General features: G+C 40.1%; 1 protein-coding gene across 5 annotated transcripts in view; it reads right to left on the reverse strand.

The window, feature by feature from the left end:
* Positions 1 to 440: 440 nt before the first annotated feature.
* The window catches only part of EXO1 (exonuclease 1), a 39,366-nt gene continuing 38,791 nt past the window's right edge, over positions 441 to 1,015 (reverse strand). For all 5 annotated transcript variants that reach the window (XM_032242226.1, XM_032242227.1, XM_032242223.1 and 2 more), the window contains one exon: positions 441 to 806. In XM_032242226.1, coding sequence (XP_032098117.1) covers positions 671 to 806 — 136 coding nt within the window. In that variant the 3' untranslated portion in view covers positions 441 to 670. The remainder of the gene's footprint in view (positions 807 to 1,015) is intronic.

The following is a 1,015-nucleotide window of genomic DNA, read 5'->3' on the forward strand; positions in this document are numbered from 1 at the left end:
AGGTTCTAGCAATTCTCCTGCCTCAACCTCCCAGGTAGCTGGGATTACAGGCACCAGCCACCACATCTGGCTAATTTTTGTATTTTTAGTAGAGACAGGGTGTTTCACCATGTTGGTCAGGCTGGTCTCAAACTCCTGACCTCAGGTGATCCAATCTTAGGTGATCCACCTGCCTCGGCCTCCCAAAGTGCTGGGATTACAGGTGTGAGCCACCGTGCCCAGCCCCAACAACTTTATTTTCAATGTATCCCTGAAGGAAGGACAGGAAAGGCAAGTGGAAAACTTTAAAGCCTGGAGAAATACAGTGATTTCCTCTAGGACTGTGGTTTCTCCATTTACTGTCTTTCTACTTGACAACATCACAGGAATATTTAGAGTCGATTTTTATAAACTCAAAGGGATTTTCCCAAATAACATTAAAACTTCCAAAAACCTGTCAGAGAGGAACGATTATTCTTCCACCTAGCTTCTTATAAAAATATAAAAAGCTGAGCAAAAAAGAAAAAAAAAAAAACCCAAATACGAAGTTAATAATACAAAATGTGTTCTATTTTTAAAACGGCACAGAACTAAGGAAAAATCCTTCAGGCTGTTAAGTGCCTCATTCCCAAACAGGGACTTCAAATTGATAAGATTCTCTTGCAGGCAAAAGTTTCACAGCAGTCTGCATTTACTGGAATATTGCTCTTTGAACACGTACACATTCGGGTTTGTTAAATATATCCTCTTCCGCTTCTGGAGTTAGTTGGATGTTATCTCTGACTGGGGACAGGGGCTTCTTAGAAGAAGGAAGCTTTTCGGAATCTCTGCAAAATACAATAACATAAATTGGGTATTTTTAGGGTGCTGATTATTAGAGCAAAAATATTCTACCTGGACAAAATAGAGGGATATGAAGAGGATAAGCGCCTCTGCTGTACAATCCCTTTGAATTCATTATATAACACAATCAGGTTCTCCTTTAAGCACTTCCAACACGTTTTGAGTCTCACTTTTTTTTTTTTTGGGGGGGGGG

Source organism: Sapajus apella, unplaced genomic scaffold, assembly GCF_009761245.1.
Source record: "Sapajus apella isolate SASKATOON/1434 unplaced genomic scaffold, GSC_monkey_1.0 scaffold49, whole genome shotgun sequence".
In the NCBI taxonomy this organism is placed as follows: domain Eukaryota; kingdom Metazoa; phylum Chordata; class Mammalia; order Primates; family Cebidae; genus Sapajus; species Sapajus apella.